Raw genomic sequence first — 27622 nt, forward strand, 5'->3', positions numbered from 1 at the left:
ATGTGCTGCAAGACATGTTCATGACTAAATTGTCCAAGTACCCACACATTCAGGCTATTCATGTTTATTGTGATGGGTCAGTCAATGGCAGCAGGTCTGGATGTGGGCTGTTCATCCGTGACTACATCTCTGCCAGTCTCTACACTGACACTGAGGTTTCCAGGCGGCTCCCTGCTCCCATGTCTTCCACTAGAGCAGAACTGTATGCTGTTCTGGAGGCACTCTACATTGTGGCACCTCTCCATAAGAATGTATATTTCTTTATTGACAGTCAGGCTGCATTGTACGCCCTTCAATCCACCTCCCCCATGGACTGTGACCTAGTTAATAAGTGTCTTGATCTCATCCAAGCCCTTGAAGGTGCTGGTGCCACGGTCCATTTCATCTGGATACCCTCTCATGTGGGTATCCCGCTAAATGAAAAAGCAGACCACCTTGCTCAGTGTGCCCTACAAGATGACACAGTGAACCCTGGCACTGAGTACACTCTGGGTTATGTTAAGAGTAGCATTAAGGACTTTGTATAAAGTAGCATTAGTGATCAGTTGGAGCTTTGTTGCCATAGGGGCAGTAGCACTAGTCTTCACTATGCACGTGTCTCCCAGAGCTGTGCTTACACCTACGGGAGACATACTGCATCACATGACAGGGTGGCAATGAGGCTCAGATTAGGCTACAAATACTTTTGGGAAGTCAGTGCTTCTCCTGGTGTGTGCTGTGTGCTGCACCAAGGGGACACACTCTGCGTCACTATATCATGGAATGTCCTCTCATTGCTAAATTTAGGCCACAAGGTCACCATGACTTGTACAGCCTCATTGACCATCTCCTAGACTCTGCCACCCTCAAGGAAATACTCCGGGAATATCTTCAGTTTGCTCCCAGACTGTAGGATGTCTTAGGCAATAAGGTGTGCAATATGTGTATTTATTTATTGAAATACTTGTATTCTTGTTGTGTATACTGTCCAGAGTTATTTTTGTGATACTTTAACCTTAAGTCCTTGCCCAGGGGGTGGGTGGCAAGGCCTTTGTTGTAATTATTTATTAATTCAACAATAAATGTATCAATCAATCAATCAATTCTTTGTTAACTAGATCTTTTAGCTTCAATTTTTCTTTCTCGGCTTTACTGAGTCCTTCTTCCATCAATTTCTTGTAGTTAGCTATTTGCACTTTTAAATCTTCATTTTTGGTTCTTAGCCTAGTTTCGTTTTCTTCCACTCTTTTTATCCTTTCTTTCAATTTCTGGAGCTCTTTATCCTGTTCGTCATTCTCTGTCATTCCCATACTCTCCTTTATCAATTTATCTAATTTACGTTCGATAGTCAACACTCTATCAAATAGTGAAGTATGTGCCGTATCAAAGCCTTCGAATGCTCTTTTTCCCTCATCAACATAGTGTGTATTTACCTATTTACCTATTTGTGTATTACAGAGCCCGAGCTAAGCTCTCTATGTCCTGTCTCCTTGTCCATTCCTGTCATATCTCTCTTTCATCTGGTTGACACACACCGCGTCAACGACATCACTGCTCAGTTTATTCCACTTATCAATGCTACGATGCGGGAAACTGTATTTTCTCACGTCATTTAGACAGATGTCCTTTATTAGCTATTTTCCATGTCCTCGGAGATGATTACTTGTGGTCACCTTTATCAACTCTCTATCCAGTATGTCAATCTTGTTCACCAATTTATACATAGTTATCATGTCTCCTCTTGTTTTTCTCTCTTCTAATGTGGTCAGCCCCAGCTTCCTCAGTCTTTCCTCATAGTCTAACTCCCTGAGTCCTGGTACCATCCTTGTTGCCAGCCTCTGTACCCTTTCCACCTACTTCACATTTTTCTTCATATGCGGTGACCAGACACATGCTGCATATTCTAACCGGGGTCTTATTAAGGTACATAATATCTTCTTCATCATTCCTTCGTCTAGGTAGTGGAATGCAAGGCCAATATTTTGTTAATGTGTTTCTCCGGTGACAAGGTGTTTTGCACGGTTACTCCTAAGTCTTTCTCCTCATTGGTGTCTTTAATTTTCTCATCACCCAGCCTGTAATCCCTGTTTGGTCTGTATCTACTTCTTCCCATTTTCATAACATGGGTCTTGTCTATATTAAATTCCATCTGCCACTCCTTACTCCACTCAAACATTTTATCAAGATCTTCCTGTAACTTGTTACAATCTTCCACATTCTTTACTCTCCTCATAATTTTAGTATCGTCCGCAAACATATTCATGTAACTGTCAATTCCTACTGGCATATCATTAACATAAATCAAAAACATAATGGGACCCAGCACTGACCCTTGTGGAACTCCACTGGTTACCTTCTTCCACTCGGACTTCCTTCCACTGTTCTCATTTCTCTTCCCATTAAGTAATTTTCCATCCATTTTGCTAGTTTATCATTTACTCCTCCAATCATCTTTAGTTTCCACATCAGTCTATTGTGTGGTACTTTATCAAAGGCCTTTCTCAAGTCCAGGTAGATAGCATCCACCCATCCCTCTCTATGTTGTAGTATGTCAGTCACTCTTGAATAAAAACATAATAGATTGGATACACACGATCTTCCTTTTCTGAAACCAAACTGCCTTTCACTCAGAATGTTTTCACTTTCTAGATACTCACTCCACTTAGCTTTAATTACTTCTTCACATACCTTGCACAATATACTAGTCAACGATACTGGTCTATAATTTAGCGGTTCCATTCTACTACCATTCTTATATATAGGCACAATGTCAGCTCTTTTCCACTCTTTCGGGACTAATCCTGTTCGTATGGAGGTTTCCACAATATCAAATACGGGGTTCAACAATTGATCCTTACATTCATTTAACAACCTCCCAGATATGCCATCAGGCCCCATTGATTTATTAATATCCAAATTGCTTATAATTTTCCTTACATCTTCCTTAGTAACCATGATGTCCTGCATTTGTTTTATTTCCGTAGGCCTTCCTCCCATAAAATGCTCCTCCTTTGTAAACACTTTGCAAAAGTTGTCGTTCAAAATTTCAGCTATCTCTCCAGCATCTTCATATACTTCTTCCCCATTTTTTACCTTTTCTATTGCCTCCTTTTTATTTAGTTTTCCATTTATGAATTTGTAAAACATTTTGGGTCACTATCACAGTTTTTCACCACCCTCTGTTCATATTCCTTCTGTGCTGTTCTCCTTACTTCAACATATCTATTTCTTGCTGTTTTGTAGACTTCCCTTGATAATACATAACTGTTTTTCTTAAGTTTCTTCCATGCCTTTTCTTTGTTCTTTTTTGCTTCTTCACAATTTCTATTAAACCACTGTTTATTATTTAAAGTCCTCTTTCTATGATATGGCACAAACTTTTTCACAGCAGAGTTATACAAATCCATAAATTTATCGTATTTCAATTGCATATTCCATTCCTGGTATACCACGGACCAGTCAATTTCATTAAAGAACTCCCTTATATGGTTATAATTTGCCCTAGTATAATTTAATTTTCCTTCCCTGTGTTCCACAATCTTATTCGTGCTTAATTCCGTATCCAGCTCAAAGCTTAGGACATCATGATCGCTTTTCCCCAAGGGACTTTCATGTTCAATTTCCTCTTTTAGAGAGATTCCCCTGGTAAATACCAAATCCAACCTTGCTGCAACATCTTTTCTCCTGCACCTGTGTGTGTGTGTATTTACCTAGTTGTAGTTTTACAGGGCCTGGGCTTTATGCTCGTGTGGCCCCGTCTCCATATCTACACTTATCCAATCTTACTTTAAAAGTGTGTGTGTGTGTGTGTATTTACCTAGTTGTAGTTTTACAGGGCCTGGGCTTTATGCTCGTGTGGTCCCGTCTCCATATCTACACTTATCCAATTTTTCTTTAAAACTATGTACACTGTTTGCTGATACCACTTCCTCACTCAAACTGTTCCAAGTCTCAACACATCTTTGCGGGAAACTAAATTTTTTAACATCTCTCAGACATCGTCCCTTCCTTAGTTTCTTACTATGCGATCTTGTGCTTCTAAAGTCATATTCTTCTCTCAGGATCAGTTTCTCATTATCCACTTCATCCATTCTGTTAATCAATTTATAAACTTGTATCAGATCCCTCTCTCTCTCTCTGCTCCAAGGTTGGTAGATCCATTGCTTTTAGTCTCTCCTCATATGCCATCCCTTTAAATTCTGGAACCATTCTTGTAGCCATTTTTGTAGTCTCTCTAATTTTCTTATGTGTTTCTTTTATGGGGAGTCCACACAACTCCTGCATATTCCAATCTAGGTCTTATTTTAGTACTTATCAATTTCTTCATCATTTCCTTGTCCATATAGTGAAATGCTACTCCAATATTCCTTAGCAAATTATCGTCTTTCTGAAAATTCTATCAATATGGCTTACTGGTTGATTATTTTCTTCCATTGTCACTCCCAAGTCCTTTTCCTTTTTACTTTTTCTAGTTCTACTCCATCTCCCATCTTATAGATTCCCACTGGTCGTCTTTCACTTTTCCCATTTCCATGACATGGCTTTTGTCCACATTGAATTCCATCTCCCATTTTTGCTCCATTTCCAGATCTTGTTTAAGTCTTCCTGTAGTATTTCACAATCCTCTTTTGTTTAATGACTCTGCACAGTTTCGCATCGTCCGCAAACAGATTTATGTAGCTGTTCACTCCCTCTGGCATGTCATTTATATATACGAGAAAAGTATTGGTGCCAATACTGACCCCTGTGACACTCCGCTGTCTACTGTTCTCCACTTGGACTTCATATTTTTAACTATCGTCCTTATTTCTCTCCCCCTTAAGTAATTCTTCATCCATCTCAATGTGCTTCCTTTTAAGCCACCCTTCTCCTCTAACTTCCATAGTAATCTTTCATGTGGCACTTTATCAAAAGCCTTTTTTAGATCTAAATAAATACAGTCAACCCATCCCTCTCTCTCTTGTACTTTATCAACTATTCTAGAGTAGAAACTCAATAAATTTGTCACACATGACCGACCTTTTCTAAAACCAAATTGGCTATTTGATAATATTTTGTTGTCTTCTTTATTACTTTTTCACACATCTTGCATATTACACTAGTTAGTGATACCGGTCTGTAATTTAAAGGTTCTTCCTTCCTTCCGCTCTTATATATGGGAACCACCTCAGCTCTTTTCCACTCCACTGGCACTGTTCCATTTTCTATTGAGCATTTTATGATGTTGTATATAGGACTTGCTAGTTCTTCCCTACATTCTTTCAGTATTCTGCCTGAGACTTCATCCGGTCCCATTGCCTTTCCCTCATCCAATTCCGTCATCAACTTTTTTATTTTAAGCTTGGTTACTTTAATCTCTTTCATATAGACAGTCTCTATTACCCTGTGGTCTTTCAAATTTGGATTCCTTAGTAAAGACCTCATGAAATTTACTATTTAACAGTTCTGCCATACTTTTTGGGTCTTCCACCATTCCGTTTTCTCCTTTTAACCTTTCTATTGTTTCTTTTTGTCTTATTTTTCCATTTATGAATCTGTAGAACAATTTTGGTTGTTCCTTACATTTTTCGACAATGTCCTTTTCATAGTTCTTTCTTCTTCCTTTCTCACCTTAGCATATTCATTTCTTGCTGTTTGAAGTTTTCCTTATTTTCTGGATTTCTGTTTCTTCTCCACCTTTTCCATGCTCCATCTCGTTTCTCCTTTGCCCTAGCACATCTTGCATTAAACCAATCTTTCTTTCCTTCTTCTTTAGGTCTATATTTCGGAACATATTCCTGACCCCAGTTTTGTATATTTCCAAAAATAAGTTATATTTCTCTTGAACCGTTAATGAGTTTTCCATCTCCTCCCAGTTTACGTTTTTAAAATAGTTCTTGAGATTCTCAATATCAGCCTTTCTGTAATTTAATCGGTCTCCTTTGTATGATTCATCTCTATCTTCCTTTCCTTCTTCTATATCCATTTCTAATATTACATGGTCACTCTTTCCGAATGGGCACTTGTATCTTATATCATCGTTAATTTGTATATCCCTTGTAAAAACTAGGTCTAATCTTGCCGGCTCATTGTTTCCTCTGAATCTTGTGTTTTCCTTTACTCTTTGGACCATCAAATTATCTATCATTAGGTTCAGGAATCTATCTCCCCAGGCATCTTCCCCCATACCACTTTCATAATTTTCCCAGTCTACCTCCTTACAGTTGAAATCTCCTACCAATATCACTTTTCTCCTTTCCTTAATGATTCTTGTAAGACTCCTTATTGTGTCATCTATCATGTCTCTATATTCTTGTTTAGTCCATGAGTTTGTTTTTGGTGGCACATATGTTCCAATGATTGTTAACTCCTTTTTGTTAATATGCATCTTAACATACAGTATTTCTGATTTTCCTTCCCCAAACTCCACTTGATTTACCACTATCTCCTTCTTTAACATCATCATGACTCCTCCTCCTCCTTTACCCACTCTGTCTCTCCTCCATATATTATACCATTTATCTATTGTCTATTAATATTTATTTTATTATTTAATAATTTAACTTTGTTTCCACCAGGCATACAATATCTGGTTCTTCTTTCTTTATGTAATCTCTTAATTCTAATTTACTAGATAAAATCCCATCTATGTTTGTATACATCATTCTTAATCTCTTGTTCTTATCATTTTTAGTTAAACTTGCTCCATTCTTTTCTCTTCTTTCTCTTTTATATACCATTTCCTTATCCTGTCTCCTATAATTCTCCAAAAAAATGCCTTCTTCTCCTCCTCTGACCTTTCATTATTTTTTTTCTCTTGCTTCTGCCACCATTTCATTGTGTCTCTTCCTTTCCTCCTCGTTTCTATTTTTCTTTATATATATATATATATATATATATATATATATATATATATATATATATATATATATATATCTTTGCAACCTTCTGTTTCTCTGAGTTTCGTTTTTCTATATAGTACTTCTTCTGCTGCTGCTTGTGATTTTAGTAATATCTTAATTGGTCTCACTGTTCCTTCTTGATATGGTCCCATTCTATGGATTTCTTCTACTTCCTCTTCTAAGTTCTGTCTATCCTCGTCATTCAGATGTTTTAGTAGGTCTTTTACTGATTTCATTTCGTCCTTTTCCCTTCTTGGTCTATATTTAACATTTTTTTCTTTCAGTCCAAAAATAATTACACTCTTCTTTTTTTCCGCAATTTCTCTTACTAAATTTTCTTCTTTCTTGAGGACTCCTATCATTTTGCTTGTCATATTTTCATCTCTTTCTTTTAACTGTTCTTGAAATACTTCTTGAAATGATTCCTTGTCTTTCTTATCTTGGATTCTCCATGCTTGTACTTCTTTTTAAATCACGTCTTGTACTCTTTCTTCTTCTTTGTTAACTAGATCTTTTAGCTTTTCTTTTTCGGCTTTACCGAGTCCTTCTTCCATCAATTTTTTGTAGTTCGCTATTTGGACTTTTAATTCTTCATTTTCGGTTCTTAGCGTAGTTTCGTTTTCTTCCACTCTTTTTATCCTTTCTTTCAATTTCTGGAGCTCTTTATCCTGTTCTTCATTCTCTTTCATTCCCATACTCTCCTTTATCAATTTATCTAATTTACGTTCGATAGTCAAGACTCTATCAAATAGTGAAGTTTGCGCCGTATCAAAGCCTTCAAATTCTCCTCCTCCCTCACCAACATTGTCATCATCAGCTTTCATTCTTTCCCTTGTCACATACCTGCATTTAGATAGAATATCTTTCTCACTCATTATTATTTAACACTGTATTCATGAAAAAAAAAAAAAAAGAGTCCACACTTATCGCCCAGGCCACTGTAAACCCAAAAAAGGTAGTGAAGATCAGCTGATTCTCGGGAGCGATGGTATTGCGTCCTTCCTCTACCGCGTCTCGTCTGTGTGTATTTACCTAATTGTATTTACCTAATTGTAACATACGGGAAAAGAGCTATGCTCGTACTGTCCCGTCTCCATATCTACTAATGTCCAGCTTTTTCTTAAAATCATGAATATTCCTTGCGTTGACCACTTCCACGTCTAAACTATTCCATGCTTCCACCCTTCTATGAGGGAAGCTATATTTTTTCACATCTCTCCTATAAGTGGCCATTTTTAGTTTTTTCCCATGCCCTCTCGACATTCTTTCATTCCACATACACAGATCTTCCCTATCCATTTTTCCATGCCAATCATCACTCTGTATATTGCTATCAGGTCTCCCCTTTCTCTTCTGTTTTCCAGGGTCGGAAGTTGCATTCTGTTCAGTCTGTCTTCATAAGTCAAATCTCTTAAGTCAGGCACCATTTTGTTGCAGCCCTCTGTACTTTCTCTAGTTTCCTTATGTGTTTCTTTAAGTTCGGAGCCCACTGTATTGTTGCATATTCAAGCCTTGGTCTTATCATTGCAGTAATTATTTTCTTCATCATTTCTTCATCTAAATATACGAACGCCACTCTTATGTTCCTCAATAAGTTCAATACTTCTCCAATTATTTTGTTTATATGTCTCTCTGGCGATAGGTCATTGGTAATTGTCACCCCAAGGTCTTTTCTTCATGACTGGTTTTATGTCTTCATTTCCTATCTTGTACATACTCCTGATTCTTCTTTCACTCTTGCCAAACTCTAATTTCTTGCATTTTGTCGTGTTGAACTCCATTTGCCATGTACAGCTCCATTTCCATATTCTGTCCAAGTCTTCCTGGAGTAGTTCGCAATCTTTGTCACATCTCACTTTTCTTAACAATTTTGCATCGTCTGCAAATAGGCTCACATAACTGGACACCCCATCCACCATGTCATTTATGTAGACCGCAAACATTACTGGTGCCAACACTGATCCCTGTGGAACTCCACTCTCCACCAAGCCCCATTCTGATGGTCTGTCCTTAATTATTGTTCTCATTTCTCTTCCTACCAAAAAGTCTTCCATCCATTTTAGTAAACTGCCATGCACTCCTCCTACCATTTCAAGTTTCCAGATCAGTCTTTGTGTGTGTACGTATTTTACTAGTTGTATATCATAGGGTTCAAATGGGGATCATAGTAAGCTATCTCCATATTTACATTCATCCAGCTTTTCCTTAAATTTGTGCCCACTTTCTGCTGTTATAAACTCTTCACTTTATCCATTCCACTGTCCTATGTGGAAAACTTAACTTCTTAATATTCCTCACACACTGACTTATCATGATCTTGGAATGTCCTCTTGCTCATCTATCTCCATCCTCCATTAGTCATGTTTATCTATCTTTTCCATACTTATACATCATCATTATTTCTCCTCTTTCCAATCTATCCTTCAAATTTGGTAGTTCCATTTCCTTCAGTCTTTCATCCTTTATTTTTTGTTCATGCAATTGAATGCCACCCTGATGTTAGTTAGTGTTTTGTATGTTGAACCAAATAGTCAAATAATTTATGTGTCTTTCTGAAGTCAGAGTGTCTTGTATAATCACTCCCAGGTCTTTCTCTTCACACATTTTCATTATAATCACTTCTCCCATTTTAAATTCCCACGTAGGTCTTCTGTTACTTATACCCATTTCAATTACATGGCATTTTCTGGTATTAAATTCTAATTTCCACTTTTGGCTCCAGTTCCAGATCTTGTCAATATCTTTCTGCAATTCCATAGTCACTGATGTTCCATATTACTCTAAAAAGCTTTGCGTCATCTGCAAACAAATTTATATAGCTACTCAAACCTCTTGTATATACTTGGTACATAATTTATGCCAGCACCGAACCCTGTGGTATGCCACTAGTAACTGCATTCCAGCTTGATGGGGTGTCTTTTACCATTGTTCTCATTTCCCTATCTGTTGAGTAGTCTGTCATCCACTTTAAGATATTTCCCTGTGTTCCTCCCATGTTTTTTTATTTTCCATAGGAGTTTTCTATGTGGTATTCTGTCGAAAGCCTTCTCAGTATCTAAATACGTACACCTTGTCAAGCCGTCCATCTCTTCCTTGTACTTTAGGTGTTTTCAGTAGCACTTTGCAAAAGGCGAAAGGTCTTAAAAGCGTTCGCCCCAAAGGCGAACAATTTTCAAGATAATATGTTCGCTTGTGTTAGCTCTCACATGATAGCGAACACTTACGCTGATTGGCTGTGAGACGAGTTGCCAACTTTGTAAGTTATAAATCAATAAGAAATACTGTTATGAGGAGCATGAAGATATGATAAGTATTATCATGTAAAGGAAATACATTTACTAACTGTTTACTGATATTGAAATTCATAAGAATTCTCCTTGAAGTTTGAATTAAATGAAAACAGAGTCTTGCACTCTCGAGACATCTGGGACTACGCACTCTGGCTGGACCACGGTTCACGTCTTGTTGACGCTACTCATTTCAAAGCTTGTGACTCCGACTTTGATTTTCAGTTACGTGAGAATCTCGTAGGTTACGCATTATCTACGCACATTAATTGTAAAATATAAATATGATAGGATATTTGCACTGTTGCTTGATAATGACATAAGGTTATAGCAATATTGCGGAAGATTTGGGTATATTTTTTTAATGATGTTGCTCTGAAAACTTTGGGCGAACAAACACATCATGGCCTCTTTGACAGTGCAACAATTTGGGGGAATCCACAGCAAAAATGTCTCTGCCAATGTAAATACTGAATGACAAGCAGTCACTAGTGGTGTAACGGCTTATCTGGCATATTATGTATTAATGGATACTGGGTATATTACCTGTAATACCTTATAAAGTAGGAAAATGTGACAGGAAGTGATACCTGGGATCTTAAGGGCTCTATTCACCTCTATTATTTGGTCTCATCACCGCCATAGGTGCTCACGTATTATAAAACAATTTAGTTAATCTTTTTAAAGGTCCGTTTCACGTATAAACATGAAACTCAAATATGTAGAAGACTTGGTGACCTTGCCGTAAACAAAAAATAACTGAGCCACAAGCGTCTAGTTTGGCCGTCATTTTCTAAGTCCAGCGAGCTCTGCGCCACTCAAGAGTAAACACTGAAATGATTTTCAATTGTTTATAACAGATTTGTGGGTATAAACAGGGATTTGTGGGTAGCGGCATAAAAGGATTTCATGGTATCTATAGAGCTAATCCCTCCAATCACGCGCTGCCACTCTAGAAGCATAACGTTATCATTTTTTAGGTTCCTTGTTAGCACTAGGTTAACACCCTAACGGGGTGTTCACTGGGGACTGTGCCTCCCCTCCGTATAGGTTAGCTTAGGTTAGGTTATGATAGGTTAATGCCCTAGTGTCGGGGGGGGGTCCAGGGGAGACGCAGCCCCCACAATTAGGTTACATTAGGTTAGGTTAGGTTAAATTAGGTTAATGCCCTAGCCGCCTAGCGGAAGGGTCCAGGGGGTGGGCTAAGTTACATTAGGTTAGTTTAATGCCCTAGCAGGCGGGGTTCAGTTAGGTTACATTATAAATTAGGTTATTTTAGGTTAGATTAGGTTATGCTTGGTTAGGTTAGGTTGGAAAAACTTGAGTTATTATGGAAAATTTCCGTAGTTTTTTTTTTTTTTTTTAATGCTCATATTGCGTTTATTTTCCCCACCAGAACCCCCGATTCCCCACAGGCCCCCAAGCTTGTTTGGGGGGGATGGAGGGGAAGGGAAGGACAGACTTGTTATAAAGAATTACTAACAGTTTTTTTACATTTAACAGATTTACCTGTGACGTTTTTGACAAGATGTTTTTGAACAAGGTAGACGCAGATCTGTGCTACAAAAATCATTTGGACATGTGCATCCAGCCTCTGCCGTGTGTACCAGGGCCGTCAGAAAATATTCCCTGCAGAAATTAAATGTGTAGTGTTTTATTTGAGCCTTGCCTTCAACCCCCCAGATGGGAACTGCCTTGTCGTGGTGGGGGGCTTGCATGCCCCTATGACCTGGCAAGCTAGGCTAGAGGGGGCTTAGGCCCCTGCTCTGCCCTTTCGAGGGGGAGAGGGCTACCCATGCTAGTAAGGTCGCCAGTGAGGGGCCAGCGAGGGGAGTAGGCTGCCAGTGGACAGCAGAGCCCCCCGCTGGAGGGTCTCAGCTCTGTCGTGGACAAACATTCGTAGCATGTGGGGCCTCTTTTTAAAATGACTGGTCCGCATGGGGACGAGGTACCCCGTCCACGGCAGCCAGCACTCCCTCCCACTGTAATCCCAGTAGGTGGTTTCCCTTGCCCCTGGAGCCAATCTTTTGTGTAGCTGTTTTTTATGGGAAAACACAAAAAACATTTAGGTTCTCGTGAGGTGGCTGACCTGCCCCACGAGACGTCATCTTCAGGTCTGAGTAAGAAGGAGGATTCCCCTCCACAAGGGCCTCCCACAGCAGTCTCCTGCTCTGGGAGTTCTTCTGAGGGACGTATTTCTGCTGCATATGACTCCCTTGTGATGATAAATGTTGACCCATCATTTTCTTATCACGCCTTGCACTCACTTCTCAAGGTGTATGGCACGGTTCTTCGCATTCGACTTGTTTATGATAAGGATTTTCCATCTAACCGCTGGTATGTGACTTTTCTTTCATATGACGAAGCCCGTCTGGCTTATGAACATGTAGCATCTCTTTCCCTTGCCAGCTATGGCTTCAAAACAGAACTTCTCCACTCTCGCAATATTTCGGACAGTGAAACGGACTACATCCCAAATCTTTTTGACCACCATTCAGAGAGTTCAGTTCCTGAAGTCCGCCAGATCCCGCCTCCACATTGGTTTGTGGCGTACTATAGAAATGGGCGCGGGAATTTTATCCATGCCTCCCGGTACTTGTCTAAAGAGATCGGCACAATTCCTGAGGGAAACCTCAAGAAATATGGTAAGGGGGTGCTACTGCGAGCGAAAGATATCACGCAGGCAAGGATGTTGCAAAATCTACCATGTCCTTCTGACAGCATGTTTGAGACTATTAAGGCACATCCCACCTTTAATTACAGTAAAGGTTGTGTTTACAGTCAGGATCTCTATGAATTTCCTGAGGAGGAAATACTGGCTATGTGTCCTAACTCAGTCCAGAAGGTGACTAAGATGAGGAACTCCTCCAACATGGTCCTTCTCACCTTCTTTGGTTCCGCCCTCCCTGACCGTGTTAATATCGGTCCTATCAATTTTAGGGTGAGGCGTTTTGTTTCTCGCCCTCTTCAGTGTTTCTCATGTTATTCGTACGGTCACGGTAAAAGCTCCTACAAGGAGGCTTTCCGATGTGGTAATTGCTCTGCACTAGACTCACATTCTGAGGAGCATTGCAATGCTGCTGCTTATTGTTTTCATTGCCGAGATGCTCACCAAGTACGTTCCAGGCAATGCCCTAAGTATTGCCTGGAACAGGATATTTTACAGCTTACTAACAGTCAGTTCATCAGTTTAGGTAGTGCCCGCCATGAACTCCTTTACTGCCAGAAGGACGGTACTGGTGCCACATCTTATGCTTCATTGTCCAATGACTCGGTTGAGTCATCTCTTAGAAGTGACGAAAACAAGACGGACTTGACCAAAGTAACCCATGTAGTAGATGTCTATTTGCCACCTGTATCGCCTAAGCCTTTGAAGGGCCTGACCAAGTGGCACCGCAGCTCTGCGGAGTCGATAGATTTAGCTCAGCCCAAACAATCTAAGGTTTCTCCCGGTGCATGTGACCGTGAGTCCTCCAGGGACCGCTCTGCAATGGTAGCTCCAGTTGTTTCTGCTCAGCCTCCTGTGACGCCCTCCGTCTCAGATCAGGCTTCTTGTGATGAGGACGGTCTTAGCATGGAGACGTCCGATGATATTGTCACAGCTGTCCCTCGTGGACCCACTGTATCGGAAAGTGCAGTCCTGCCTGATCCTTGTCCTCCGAGGACCGGTAGAAGTGATGATGGTTCGCATCACCTACTGATAGGCCGAAAGTCTGCGGTTCAACAACCCGGCACATCTCAATTCCCAGTGTCTTCTCGTCGTTTGATTATTTCTAATCAGGTCAGTCATGGCAGCCTCAAAAGGATCGCCCGTCCACTGCACCCAAATAGTCATCTTCAAGCTTCTACAGTGAAACTGTAGAGGCCTTCGTGCCCCGTGGGGGGAACTCCGAGCTTTACTGTCGGAGTTCTCTCCAGCCTGTGTAGCTCTGCAAGAGACTATGCTTGGTGATAGCACCTATTCTAGTCCTCCTGGCTATCGTGCCATTTTTAGCACTCCTTTCCCCGAACAGGGCCACCACGGTGGCACAGCTATCCTAGTCCGTCAAGACATACCTATTGTCCCCTTGCAACTCAACTCTCCCCTTCAGGTGGTTGCTGTTAAGGTTTTTATGGGACGGTCCTACACTATTTGCAGTTTATATCTCCTCCTCGGGTTCCTGTCTCCAGGAGTGAGCTTGACGGCCTGGTGCATCAGCTGACTCCGCCTTTCCTTTTACTGGGATATTTTAATGGCCGTCACCCATTGTGGGATGAAGGTGCTAGTAATCCTTGTGGGGTTTTAATCAGTTCTTATATTGAGGATGAGGGATTGGAGATTTTAAATTCTGGGGATGTCACACATTTCCATAGTCCTACTGGGACTTTTACAGCTATCGATCTTTCCATTTGTACATCTAATTCTTTCCTTGATTTAAATTGGCGGGTCCTACCGGATTTACATGGTAGTGACCACTTTCCTATTTTATTGGAATCTGTGAACTCTGAGCCACAGTCCTGGCCCCCACGCTGGGTTTTAGACAAGGCAGATTGGCCTCGATTCACAGACCTTAGGTCTTTTATCCGTCCGTTGGCTGACTTTTCTACTTGTGCTGAGGCTGTTGATTATTTTGCCGATTTTATACGTTCAGTAGCACTTCAGACAATCCCTAGGACGTCTGGTCGCTTTACTAGGCGTCCCGTTCCTTGGTGGAACGCAGCATGCACTAAAGCGGTGAAAGAGAAACGGGCAGCTTTCTCTCGTCTCCGGCGACATCATGGGGACCCGCAGTGTCTGGACGCTTTTCGGCGCAGCCGAGCTCAAGCCCGCCGCGTTTTGAAAGAGGCACAAAGAGCCTCTTGGAAAGCTTATGTCTCTTCCATTAACGCCCGCACTCCTCTTACGGATGTCTTTAACAAAGTCCGCCGAATTGCTGGGAAGTATTCTGCTCCTTCCCCACCAGTTTTGTTGTTTTCTGGGCGAATGGTGGCAGACCCTAAGACTGTCGCCGACCTCTTCGCAGAGCACTTTGCCAGTGTTTCCCGGAGGCATCCTGCAGCCCCGGGCGCACGTCACCGCCAAAGAATGGAATCTCTTGGCATAAATTTTTCTTCCACAGGAGGGGAGTCTTATAATGCCCCCTTCTCTGTCTCCGAGTTGCGGACTGCTTTGTCCCAGTGTCATGACTCTTCTCCTGGCCCAGATGATATTCCTTATGCCTTCTTGCGCCACATGTCTGACAATGCTTTTAACTTTTTATTAAATCTTTATAATATGATTTGGCATACCGGTGACTTTCCAACTTCTTGGGCTGTGGCAGTGGTTCTCCCATTTCCGAAGCCTGGGAAAGATAATCTTCAGGCTACGAACTATCGTCCTATATCGTTGGCATCCTGCATTTGTAAAGTATTAGAAAAGATGGTTAATGTAAGACTCATGTGGTACTTGGAGAGGGGGAAGTACCTGTCCTCGGTACAGTACGGCTTCCGAAAGATGAGATCTACTACTGATGCTCTTTTATCCCTAGAGTCTTCTATTTGTGAGGCCTTCGCTAATCACCACCATCAAGTAACAGTGTTTTTTGACCTGGAGAAGGCCTACGACACGGCTTGGTGTCATGGCATTTTACAGTCTTTGTTTAATTTGGGCCTTCGTGGCCACCTTCCTATTTTTATTTAGCAGTTTTTATCCAGACGTCTTTTACGGGTTCGAGTGGGGAGTGTTCTCTCTGAGGCTACTGCTCTAAATGATGGTGTCCCACAGGGAAGTATTCTTAGTGTTACACTATTCACAGTCGCCATTAATGGTGTTATTGATACTCTCCCAGATGGCATTCACAGCTCCTTATATGTTGATGATTTATGTATTTCATTTGCTGCTGCTAGGATGTCACTGATTGAGCACAAGCTCCAACTGGTGATCAATAGGGTGTCCAGTTGGGCCAACATGAACGGTTTTCGATTCTCCACCTCCAAGACCGTAGCCATGCATTTTTGTCGCAACCATGGTGTCCATCCAGACCCGGATTTATACCTCACCAATAGACGCCTCTCATGCGTGGAGGCGACTCGATATCTTGGCCTTTTATTTGACAACCGTCTCACCTGGGTTCCTCATTTCCGTTCTCTTAAGGCGTCTTGTCGGCAGGCATTATCCCTTCTTCGGGTTTTAAGTCACACCTCTTGGGGTGCGGACAGGGACACGTTGCTGCTGCTTCACTCATACTTCCCTAGCTGGAATACGGCTGTGAGATCTACTCATCCACAACGGATGCACGACTATGCATGCTTGACTCCGTGCATCATGCTGGGGTCCACTTGGTTACAGGTGCATTTTGGACATCTCCAATACCTAGCCTTCTAGTGGATGCTGGTTTCTGGCCGCTTGACCTCCGGCGCCAGTCTTCGATGCTCCGGTGTTGGTTTCGCACCCACCGTCTTCCCGATTCTGTCCCTTGTCTGTCAATGTTGTGGGACTCGCGTTCACAGGCAAATGTCACTCGACCGAGTCTCCCTAAACCTTTTGGCCTTAGAGTTGCAAATCTCATGGCGGAGTTATCTATCGACCCCACTCCTGTGTACTTTTTCCGGCTCCCACGAGTCGGTTATTGGCAGCTTCCTGTTATCTCATTATGCCCTGCCATGGATGGCAAGAAGGATTTTCTGCCAGCTCTGTCCCACACACGGTTTTTAGAACAATTTTTTATGCATTCTGATGATATCCCTGTTTTTACTGATGGTTCCAAATCTGACGCAGGCGTTGGATTTAGTGTGGTTTTCCCCTCTTTTTATCGGTCTGGCAGTCTTCCTTCGGTAGCCTCTGTCTTTACTGTGGAGCTGTCTGCCATAGTCCTAGCTTTACAAATAATTTTTACTCTACCGGTTTCGTCTTTTACAATTTTTAGTGACTGTCGCAGTGCTCTTACTTCTCTCTCTTGCACTATATCCTTTAACCCTTTGGTTTTATCAGCCCTGGAGTGGCTATACCTTCTTACACAACGAGGATATCGTGTTGGGTTCTGTTGGGTCCCTGGTCACGTTGGTGTTCCAGGGAATGAACACGCAGATCGCCTCGCTAAAGAGGCAGCAAGTCGCGCTCCATCTCCTGCCTCTGTTCCGTTTCGAGATGTCTTTCCTCTAATTCGTGAGGCAGTTGCAGCAATTTGGCAGAGGAGATGGCTAACGGGGGTCGCAACCTCGAAAATGGGAGAGATCACTACTTCCTCTATCCCTCACTGGACATACACCCATGTTCGGGATCGACGTTTACAGACTTTATTGGCGCGACTGCGTATAGGTCACACGTACCTTACACAAAGGTACCTGTTGACCAGGGACCCTCAACCTTACTGTGATGACTGCCTGGTGCCGCTTACCGTGCGGCACCTATTGGTAGAGTGCCCTAGTTTGATAGAGTTACGACACCGCTACCTCTACCGCTGTCGCGGTAGAGATAGCGGTGTCTATTATATCTCAAAGGTCCTTGGACCAGAGTGCCTGGCCCAGGGCCATGACATTTTTAGATTTTTGGGAGAAGCTGGCCTTCTCCCAAAGCTGTGAATTTTATTTCATTTTATTATATGTATTTTAATGTTTTATGTATATTATTGTAGGTTTTTGTTTTTACTTACCATTAATTTTATCGTTTTTACTTGCTTTTAGTTATTTTACGATTTGTTTTAAACCCTTTTTGTTTTAATTGAATAGTTTGATGCGGCGCCATATGACCTCCGCTGTTGCGGTGCCTAACACCAAATCCCCTTGCCTTCAATTATCCCGTTCCCATAATAATATCTTTACATTACGGTGGAATGAGGCTGTACGTCTCAGCTTAGCGTGATCCTGCGACTAAAAAGTACAATAGTTTTACCGGCGAGCGACAAGGGAGATTCGTCTGGCAGTGTTACTATCGTTTTCAGTAGGAGCGTTCGCGTGTAAGAGCGAATGCTTCTGGACCATTCACCCTCCTCAAAGTGCTACTGAAAACGCCTTTTGTTTATTACTCTTGTAAAAAGGCTTAGTCAATTTGTAATGCATGATCTTCCTTTCCTGAAACTAAATTGGGAGTTGTTTAATATTTCCTTGCCCTCCAGATATTCTAACCATTTTTCTTTGATAACAATTTCACAGATCTTTCCCACAACACTAATTAGTTCCATAATTTAGGGGCTCCGTCTTTTCTCCTCATATGTATATTGCGACTATATTAGCTCTTTTTCCACTCCTTTTGTACTTAATGTCCATCAGAGTGTTATTGATAACATCCCAAATTGGTTCCACAAGTAGTTCTCTACATTCTCTGTGCCCATCCTGACACTCTATCTGGCTCCATTGCCTTTCTTACATACAACTATTTTAGTAATTCTCTGAGTTCTTGTTTTTTTTTTTATCACGTGTTGGGCATAAACTACTTCATCACTATATATCAGTATTTTACGTCAGCAAGTCGCCTCTGCTGAGGTGGAGCGAACACATGAGATGTTGACACACGATGCCAATCGCCAGTTGCTTTCATTCCGCCACGCCAGTCGGATGCGGTGTTGGGCTTCAGTTCATTGGTTTTTCTTTTTTGCAGCAAAGCCACATCCCCTGTCAAAGCAGGTACAGTGCCTATTATCCATTATCTAAGTTGAGAGCGGTATAGTGCCTTCCAAGTGTTTTTTTCTGTGCGGTGGGGAACATACAAGCTTATGGCTTGTTTTGGTTTTCCGCTGGCGATCAGCTGTTCCTCATGTCGTCCCCTGCATCCAGTGATGGTGCGGCCGCCAGTCCTATTGCCTCTCCTTTTGCCTCTAGAAGAGCCACTGTCCATTCCCAGGATTTTAGTGGCAGGGGCAGTGACTCTGGCAAGAGTGTTCCTTTCGTCGCAGGCGGGAGAGTGTCAAAGCACCCAGCTCGTCATGGCGCACGCCGACACGATGTGGTTCTCAACGCCATCTGCCCTCAACCTGCAGCTACACAGCCTTCGGCCCCTCCTTCCCAGTGGAACGTGGTTTTGGATGCTCTGGCGGAGTTGAGGAGTGAGATTAACCAGCTTAAATCAGACAAGAGGTCTGTTCCCCCTCCTTCACCTGCACGAGTGGCCACAGGTGCTTCTTCCTCTCCACAGCCTCCAAGGGTTAATGACGGGGCTGGCCCCTCACATGGTCCAACCTGTCCGGTTTCTCCAGGTAATTTCTCGGGTTTTGGGGAGGCTGGTAGTGATGTGGACGTTGCAGGCGCGCTGCGCCCTACTGTGGGTCCCTTGCTTCAGAGTGCCAAGGTGTTTGGCCCACCTGAGGTGGTTTCGGATGCAATTGATGGTAATGTGGCTGAAATGGTCAACTTTCTGTTTGACCGTGGGTTTCAGGAAGACGACCACAAAGCACTCTGTGAGGACGAGTGTGTGTTATGGCCTTCCAACTGTCCTGCCTTGTCTGCAGTGGAGTGTAACCCTGAAGTTCTGGATGCTTTGCGACTGGAAGCCAGAAGACTGGACTTTTGCATGAAGGAGGTTAATAAGGATGTTTTGAGGGCAGCGACTATTATTACCAGGTCGCTGCTTGCTTTGGACAAGGTGGTCCAGGACGAGGAGCACCCAGTGGTGGCCCAAGATGTGGCCTGATTAACAGTGCCGTGGCCTTGTTAGGAAATGCAAATTTCAGGAACAACCTTGCTAGAAAGTTTGTTCTGAAGCGTGAGCTTAATCAGAAATTCACACACCTTTGTACTGAGAAAGTCCCAATGACTCGGTTCCTCTTTGGTGATGATGTGTCTAAGAGTGTGAAACAGATTGAGGAATCAGTGAAGCTTAAGTCTACTATTACAGCCAAGAAGCCTTCCTTTTCCTGGCACTTTTCGGGTGGTAAGACTCGGGGTTCTGGGCACTCTGCGCTGGCAAGAGGGTTCTCCTCTCGTTTCCTGCCTTCCGGGTTCTAGAGGCCTGCCTTCAGGGGTGCGCAAAGGACTTCCCAGGTGTTTCACAACGCTGATTCAAAAAACACCAGGAGCCGGGGCACCTTCAAGCCCTGGCATTAATTCAGGCAAGTGATTGTTTTGAGGGTGGTAGGCTTCACCAGTTTGTCCATGAATGGTAGAAACTTACTAGTGATCCTACTACTTTAGACTTTGTGGAGCATTGCCATCTGGACATTAATGTGCATGATGTGAAACATTTATTTTCAGTAAGTGTTGAGTATAAGTTCAATAAAGTGAAGCAGGATGTTATTTATGGTGAAATTCACAAATTGCTTAAACCTAAGATCATTTCTGTCACAGAGAGACTGCCAGGGCAAAATATTTCCCCCATTTTCCTTTGGAAGAAAAGGAATGGGGAATATAGAATGGTTTTGAACTTCGAGAAACTTAACTTTCATATCCCCTACATTCACTTTAAGATGGAGGACTTTGAACTTGCTGTGAAACTTATTAATGCGAGTGACTACTTGGCTTCGGTGGACTTAAGGCATGCTTATTACTCTGTTAGGATTGCGGAAGAACAGCAACGGTTTTTGTGTTTCACATGGCAAGGTGTGACCTATCAATTCACTTGTCTTCCAAATGGGGTTTCAGCAGGCCCTAGGATCTTCACCAAGCTTATGAAACCTGTTTATTCCTTTCTGAGAAATCAGGGTTACACCATTACCAGTTATATTGATGATTTTCTTATTTGCAGTAACTCAAGGGCAGGTTGCATTGCACTGTCTCTCTGCTGAGGAGATTGGGTTTCTGTGTGAATGAGGAAAAGTCAGTTTTGGCCCTGACTAAGTGTATTGAATATTTGGGCAATATCATTAACACTGAGACCATGAAAATTTCATTGCCTGAACGCAGAGTTGTTAACCTTATTCATGCTTGTGAGGAATTCATGCACAAGGAGGAAGCCCAGATTAGGCAAGTGGCGCGTGTGATTGGGATTCTGGTTGCGGCTACCTCAGCAGTCGTGCTTGGTAAACTTCATTACAGGAGACTCGAAAAGGCCAAGATAGATGCATTGCAGCACTCCCATGGGGATTTTGATGCTGTGATGTCTATTTCAGAGGACATGAAGTCCGAGCTTCTTTGGTGGTGAAACAATGCCGCTGTTCAGGATAAGGTCATTTTCAGGGTGGCTGCGGATCTTGAAATGTTCACTGATGCTTCCATGGTAGGTTGGGGCGGCAGCCTTAACCATCGGTCTACCAGTGGTAGTTGGTCCTTGGAGGAAAGTTCCCTTCACATTAATGCTCTAGAGCTTAAAGCCATTTTGTTTACTCCCCAGGCATTTAGGCAGGCTTTAAGGGGTAAACATATTAATTTTTTTTGTGACAATTCTACCGCTGTTACATATGTTAATGAAATGGGAAGCACTAAATCACGACCCTGCAATGATATTTCTATCCTCATTTGGGATTGGTGTGTAGCAAACAATGCTTGGGTTACATGTTCACACATCCCTGGTAAAGTTAACTATGTGGCAGATGCAGCTTCCGCTAGAGTTAATAATTGGCATGATTGGAAATTGGATGTCCCAACTTTCAGATTGATCTGCAATGTTTTTGGTACCCCTTCTATTGACCTTTTTGCATCTCGGCTTAACAAGCAGATTATCCCTTTCTGCTCTTGGAAACCTGACCCAGAGGCAACTTATTTTGATGCTTTCTCCCTTAATTGGGCGAGTTTTACACTACCTTACCTTTTTCCTCCGTTTTCCTTGATCTCTAGGTGCTTGCAGAAAATGAGGGTAGAGCAGGTCACAGGGTGGATCATGGTGCCACTTTGGAGGTCACAGCCTTGGATGGGCATGCTGCTCCACATGTTGATCGATCACCCCAGACTGCTCAGGAAATCAGAGACCATATTGACGCACCCTTGTTCAGCAGGAGGTCATCCTCTCATGGGTCACACTCAGTTGATGGCATTCCTGCTATCCAGGAGTCCTTTCGAGTCCGAGGCATACAGGCAGTGGGCGCAGATATTCTCATGGCATCTTGGAAACCAGGTACAGCAAAACAGTACCGGACACATCTTAGAAGATGGTCAGACTTTTGTAGTCGAAGGGACATCAATCCCCTTACTCCCACTGTGCCAGACATCCTAAATTTTTTAACTACTTTCTTCAACAGGGGCGTGGGTTACAGCTCCATCCCCTGGGAATTATGGTGGATGGTGTTACAGCGGGTTGCCACCCGCTAGTTAATAGGTTTCTGAAGGGCGTGTTTAATCTGCGGCCACCCAAGCCACGGTACTCCAAGACGTGGGATGTCCAGCCTGTACTTATCTACCTGAGGTCCTTGTTTCCCTTGAATGATCTCAGCTTAAAGGCACACTTAAACTGGTTATGCTGATGGCTCTTACGCAGGCAGCTCAGATTCAAACTTTGCACTTGCTCTTGCTCCAGGGCATTACCATTGAGGAATCTTCCTTTACCGTCCAGTTGGGGCACAACGTTAAACAATGCAGGCCTAACTTTAACATTCAAAGTGTCACTTTTATTGCTTACACTAAGGATGCTCGCATTTGCGTTTGTGAGACCCTGCGTGCTTACATTGGCAAAACAGTGCCTTTCAGGTCCAACTTGCTGCAGTCGGGAATTAGATTAATTGTTAGTTTTGTTAAACCTCATCAGCCTGTCTCTAAAGATAGTATTTCTAGATGGATTAAGATTGTGTTGGGCTTGGCTGGGATTGACACTACCATGTTTACTGCAGGGAGTGTCAGACCCGAAGCGGCTACAAAAGCAAAGGCTTTGGTGGTCCCTATCCATTGTATCATGGCAAGAGCTGGTTGGACTCACAAGACTACAATTGCTAAGTTTTACGACAAACCAATTGTTATTTGTTCAGATCCTTTTCAAGATAATATTTTGTACATGGCCAACTGATGGTTTTGTGGGATTTTGTCATTTTGGGGGGACCTAATGTTCTTTTTTTTTTTTTATCTTAAAGTGACATTTGTACACCATTTTTCTATGTGACTTGCACCATTTGTTCTTTATGGGTGATATTTTCTACGCTATCTGTGGGGTCATAGAGTTATGGTTGCACTTTCAAACACTGCTGCGGTCATGGGTACTACGTTTATTCTACTTGTTCCATGTTATTTATGCACATTAAAATGCTGTCAAGACCCTCAGGTGATGGTTTTCATTTACACATTAGGCTCAAGGTATTACAATCAGGTACAACACCCACATGGCTTTAACACCTCATGCGTTCGCTCCACCTCAGCAGAGGCGACTTGCTGACGTAAAATTTTAAAGTGTACGAGACTTACCATAGGTTAGTTGAAGTATGCTTGTAGTTTTACGAAGGTCACCTCTGCTGATGGGGGAGCGTTCACATGCCCTCCTCTCCCGTCCCATTGCTTTTGTGTATTTACGTTATTGGGTTTATTAATCCATATTTCAATTTCATGTGGGTGCTAGTAGTCTTTAAAGTCTGGCGATCGGTGTCGTGTGGCAACATCTCATGTGAACGCTCCCCCATCAGCAGGCGACCTTCGTAAAATTACAAGCATACTTCAACTAACCTACGGTAAGTCTCGTATACTTTTAAATTTTCCTGTTTCATTAGTATATATATATATATATATATATATATATATATATATATATATATATATATATATATATATATATATATATATATATATATATATATATATATATATATATATATATATATATATATATATATATATATATATATATATATATATATATATATATATATATATATATATATATATATATATATATATATATATATATATATATATATATATATATATATATATATATATATATATATATATATATATATATATATATATATATATATATATATATATATATATATATATATATATATATATATATATATATATATATATATATATATATATATATATATATATATATATATATATATATATATATATATATATATATATATATATATATATATATATATATATATATATATATATATATATATATATATATATATATATATATATATATATATATATATATATATATATATATATATATATATATATATATATATACTAATTATATGAGTGAGTGTGACTTGTGTGATATGTGAAATAATTCATAGCTCTACTTCACAAGTGCAGCAGGTGAGATACACGAGGTAAACAAATGTGACGCGGTGGAGACCTGTGCCGAGTTTTACTTGTGTGTGAAAGTTAGACACAAATTAATTGAGGTATAGTGGATCCAGACAATTAGAATTTGTACTCGAGATGTTGGCTGTACCTGGTCTTCCTGTTGCCACCTCAATCGCTGAGTGACCTGATCATGGACTGAAAGGAACATACAGTAGAGACAGCGCCGCATGGCGTTACACCTTACACAATGCCCATTGGAGTGAGATTTACAACGTCGTTGCTCAATCATTAAATTGTAAGCCATAAAAAGTAATATTCAATAACATATAATTCTTGAAATAAATAAGGTAAAATAAAGTGCGGGCAACTATTCAAAATAACAACACATCAATACAATGGTCACAGTAGTAATATCAAAATTGTTGTCCTCACAGGTTCACACACAGTATCACCAATGGAAACAACCAACATGAGAGAAATTTGCCATGTATGCTACCTTGTTATTGTAAATCTCAGTAATGTCAAAATTGTTGTGTTTACAGTTTCACAATATCACCAGAGGACACAACCAACATGAGAGAAATTTGCCATGAGATGCTGCCTTCTTATTGAAAATTCCATGTGCATACATATGTATGCACATGGAATTTACATAATACTTTCAAACTTCTGTATCGACTTTTAAATAGTCTGTATGGATAATTTTGAGAGAATAAAGGCGGGTTCACCCGTGCCAATTTGCGACTGAAAATTTACGTCGGGAGTTTCCGACGCAAAATAGGTGCCTGGCAACTGGAAAAACCAGTCGCAAAACAAGACCAACATGTTGGTCTTGTTAGTATATTTGTGACTTTATTTATGTCGTGACGTCACGGAGTAGGCTTTGAAAATGCTGTTTCCAGGTAGAGAGAAGTTAGCGTTGGTGAGGGAAAAAGAACACATCTGTGATCACAGAAATGAAAAAAAAAAAAAAAATTGTGCATAGTCTTCTTTAGATTAACAATTTTCTTATGAGAAATGTAAGCTAATTTAGTGTGGAAGACACTTCTTTTTCCTTCTACTTAGCCAGGGACGTATCCACAGGCATTTCCTTTTCTATTTACTCTTCCGGTACGCCAAAAGAAGAGCAACCACTGCTTCAGCATCGTCACTGAAGGAAGACATCTTGGCGGTTAGCTATCTGTTTATATTCACTTCCCGCCAAGGCTCCAACTAGTCGATACTTTCCAGTCGTTACATGTGACACCTTCTGACTAGAAGGAATGAGTCGAAAACTCTACCGACGTAAAATTTCAGTCGCAAATTGGCACGTGTGAACCCACACACTGGCCAGAACGCGGGCCATGGTTCTTGGTACGAAACCAGGAACACTATCACACACAAGCTGCCCGCGTTCTTGCTATGCTAGGCAAACGGCCCGGCAACCAATACCAAGCTTAATCAAAATAAACCAGAACAAAACCATGCCGCTTATATCTCAACCTGTGCTTCGCTCTGGAACTACATTTGCGCTTTCTCTTATTGAAGAAAAGTAAGTAAAAGAAATTAGAGACAAGCTGAGACGTGCACGATGACAACTTTGGAGTCAGAGGTATTTGCCATGAGCCCAAACTATCGACATGATATATATATATATATATATATATATATATATATATATATATATATATATATATATATATATATATATATATATATATATATATATATATATATATATATATATATATATATATATATATATATATTATTTATTTATTATTTTTTTTATTTTTTTCTTTCTAAATTGATGACCTATTATTCAAAATTCCAATATGAAACATTTAGTCACGTTCTTTTTAGTTTAAATAAAAGGTTCTTATTACATAATATTATGTTTATTTTTCCATTGGGATAGCATACGAAGAACCGGGATGGATATGAAGCCATCCCAACTTGGCTCCGCTAATCCTGGGCAAGTTCCAGCTATCTGGAGCGGATGTTCCTCGTTCCGCGTATCATAGGCCAGTGTGATGATAACATATTTTTTGAGATTATCTGGTAATAGTACTATCCAGATTCTAAATGCAGCATATTTTATCTTAAATAAATTGAGTCCGACACCAGAAAAAAAAACTATTATGCATACACATTCTGACTTAAGTAACATCATCAGCCAGTTTGCACCGAGAAAATATCGAACATCAAAACTAACAACTCTCGCGATGGATCAAGAGCGGACTCCTCAGGCGTAACAAAAGAGGAATAAAGTACGAAGTTCTCTTCCAGCAGTTTTGCAGCTATGCAATCACCGTGTTGTGTCCCTCAGTGTGCAAATAAATGTGGGGGTCACTGCTACTAAACTATTATGCATACAGGATAGCAAGGGATGTCAGTCTTACCTTTGTGTGCTGGTCATCATCGTATATGTAGGAGGCAGTGAGTGCACCCACACCGACTATGCCTGCACCTAGCCCTACAATGCGGGCCATAGTCCTTGTTCGGGATCCTGCCATCACCCAAGCTGTAAGAGGAGGAAGGCTCTTTAATGATTTAATTATTACGCCTACAGGTGACACGCTTTGTTTGTTCGGTCTACTAACGATTCTACATTTCTGAACACTGTGGCGTAGATAGGTATATAAGTTGCCTAGTGCTTTACCTGTAGTAATGAGTTGTATTATTAGTATAAAGCGCCTCTGCAATGACTAATGTTTGTTACTATGATAATAACTAATTTTGCTAATAATAGCGACTATAAAAATGATAATATAATATTAATAATATTAATAATATTATAGCGCGCAGGCTTCACTTTTGTGACGTCATGCCGCCTCCTCTTTCAAACTCCTTAATATATATATATATATATATATATATATATATATATATATATATATATATATATATATATATATATATATATATATAGGAAATCACCGTGAAATCTTCATTCCTCCTGCTTTATTATTTTCCAACGTTTCGCCTTACAGCTAAAGACAAAACGTTGGAAAATAATAAAGCAATAGGAATGAAGATTTCCTGATTTCATTTTACTATCTACAATTTCTATCAACCTTTGTTTATAAATATATATATATATATATATATATATATATATATATATATATATATATATATATATATATATATATATATATATATATATATATATATACAGTACTTAGCATACTTATGTTCTAATAATGATAATACTGGTCATGAATAATAATAATAATAATAATAATAATAATAATAATAATAATGTTAACAACAACAACAATAATAATAATAATAATAATAGGCGTTTTCAGTAGCACTTTGAGGAGGGTGAACGGTCCAGAAGCGTTCGCTTTTACACGCGAACGCTGCTACTGAAAACGATAGTAACACTGCCAAACGAATCTCCCTCGTCGCTCGCCGGAA

The 27622-nt window shown here is 40.7% G+C and overlaps 1 protein-coding gene across 4 annotated transcripts in view; it reads right to left on the reverse strand.

Annotated features, from left to right (window-relative positions):
* The window catches only part of LOC123518687 (glycerol-3-phosphate dehydrogenase, mitochondrial-like), a 162405-nt gene that overhangs the window by 107195 nt on the left and 27588 nt on the right, over nucleotides 1–27622 (reverse strand). For all 4 annotated transcript variants that reach the window (XM_045279652.1, XM_045279653.1, XM_045279651.1 and 1 more), the window contains exon 2: nucleotides 26599–26720. In XM_045279652.1, coding sequence (XP_045135587.1) covers nucleotides 26599–26712 — 114 coding nt within the window. In that variant the 5' untranslated portion in view covers nucleotides 26713–26720. The remainder of the gene's footprint in view (nucleotides 1–26598; nucleotides 26721–27622) is intronic.

The sequence above is a fragment of the Portunus trituberculatus genome, chromosome 44 (genome assembly GCF_017591435.1).
Source record: "Portunus trituberculatus isolate SZX2019 chromosome 44, ASM1759143v1, whole genome shotgun sequence".
NCBI lineage: Eukaryota > Metazoa > Arthropoda > Malacostraca > Decapoda > Portunidae > Portunus > Portunus trituberculatus.